Below are 1349 nucleotides of genomic sequence, written 5' to 3' on the forward strand. Positions count from 1 at the left end.
GAGGATTCACGATTTGAGACCTAATTACATGGGAGTGCTTCTTCGGGGTTAATGGACTCTTGATAATTTATATATAAAATGCTTTTATGGTTAATTAATTAGTTATTGTATATTGTATTTAACGTTAGCATGGGGATTTCTTGCGTGGTACAGTATCAAAGGCTTTACCAAAGTCTAATGTCACGTACGTACTAGGCCTGTTTGAATTTATATATTGAATTTGAATTTATAAATATTTATATATTATATAGCAGACGCTATTATTTAACGTTCAATAATACATTAGTGCATTATAGGTACATGATTTTAATTTGATTTACTGCGGGAACATTAATTTCTATAAAAATGTCTTATGCGTTAGTCGATCTATGTGTTAGGTGTTTGTTTGCTTATTAGCATTTGTTTTATTGCTTCTTTGCTTTATCTTCTTTGCTTTATTAGCATTTGTTATTGTATACAGTTTTTAGTGGCACGTAGCTCAGTGATACAGCCCGTGCGACGCAGAAATATATCCTGTATTCTCTTCACACATCCGTGAGGAGTGTGTGAGAACAACGTGCCCATACTCCATAGTGGACCATAGTGATACGTCGCGTAAGATAATATATCCGGATGGCTAAGTTTGCTGTCATACATGTACATGTACTTGGCTGCTGCCATTATTACAAGCTAGGGGGTGGCGGGCATAGCGGAGCCAATTTTCGAATTTAAAATTGCAACAGTTTCAAAATTTTAGACCTACATTATAATATCTACCGCTAAATTATTAAAAATGAAAATTTAGACTATATTATGCTAAAGGGTTTTTAATTATAAGGAAAATCAAGTATAACAAAGAAATATAAAATATATAGACTGGTACCCGGTCCCACCTCTCGGCTTAGTTACTCGATGGGGTAGTACTATTGAGTAATCGAGGTGGGAGCGAGAACCAGTCTATATCAAATAGTGCTCTAATCGCGACTTCGGCAAATGGGCCGGTAGGAGGCGTTGTGAGTGGTTGTGACGCGTGGTAGGCGACCAGGGGCGAAACCCATGTTTATGTTGTGTAGTTGTTCGTCTTCTTGCCTAAATGAATCATTGAATGTTTACATGCACTGATTGATGATTTAAGAATGGTAGGGAAGTTTGCGTCAATTTTGTTATGTATATGTATATTCTTAGATTTTAGTAAGGCCTTTGATCATAGGACATAGGGTTCCTCTCGCTCTAGCTCCAAGAAACGGTATTGCTAGGGCAGATCATAGGACATAGGGTTCCTCTCGCTCTAGCTCCAAGAAACGGTATTGCTAGGGCAGATCATAGGACATAGGGTTCCTCTCGCTCTAGCTCCAAGAAACGGTATTGCT

General features: G+C 37.7%; 1 protein-coding gene across 1 annotated transcript in view; it reads left to right on the forward strand.

Annotated features, from left to right (window-relative positions):
* Window positions 1-1105: 1105 nt before the first annotated feature.
* LOC106819540 (glia maturation factor beta-like) overlaps window positions 1106-1349 on the forward strand; it is a 6993-nt gene continuing 6749 nt past the window's right edge. Inside the window, exon 1 of the mRNA XM_014824157.1 lies at window positions 1106-1118. Coding sequence (XP_014679643.1) covers window positions 1116-1118 — 3 coding nt within the window. The 5' untranslated portion in view covers window positions 1106-1115. The remainder of the gene's footprint in view (window positions 1119-1349) is intronic.

The sequence above is a fragment of the Priapulus caudatus genome, unplaced genomic scaffold (assembly GCF_000485595.1).
Source record: "Priapulus caudatus unplaced genomic scaffold, Priapulus_caudatus-5.0.1 Scaffold3656, whole genome shotgun sequence".
Lineage (NCBI taxonomy): Eukaryota > Metazoa > Priapulida > Priapulimorpha > Priapulimorphida > Priapulidae > Priapulus > Priapulus caudatus.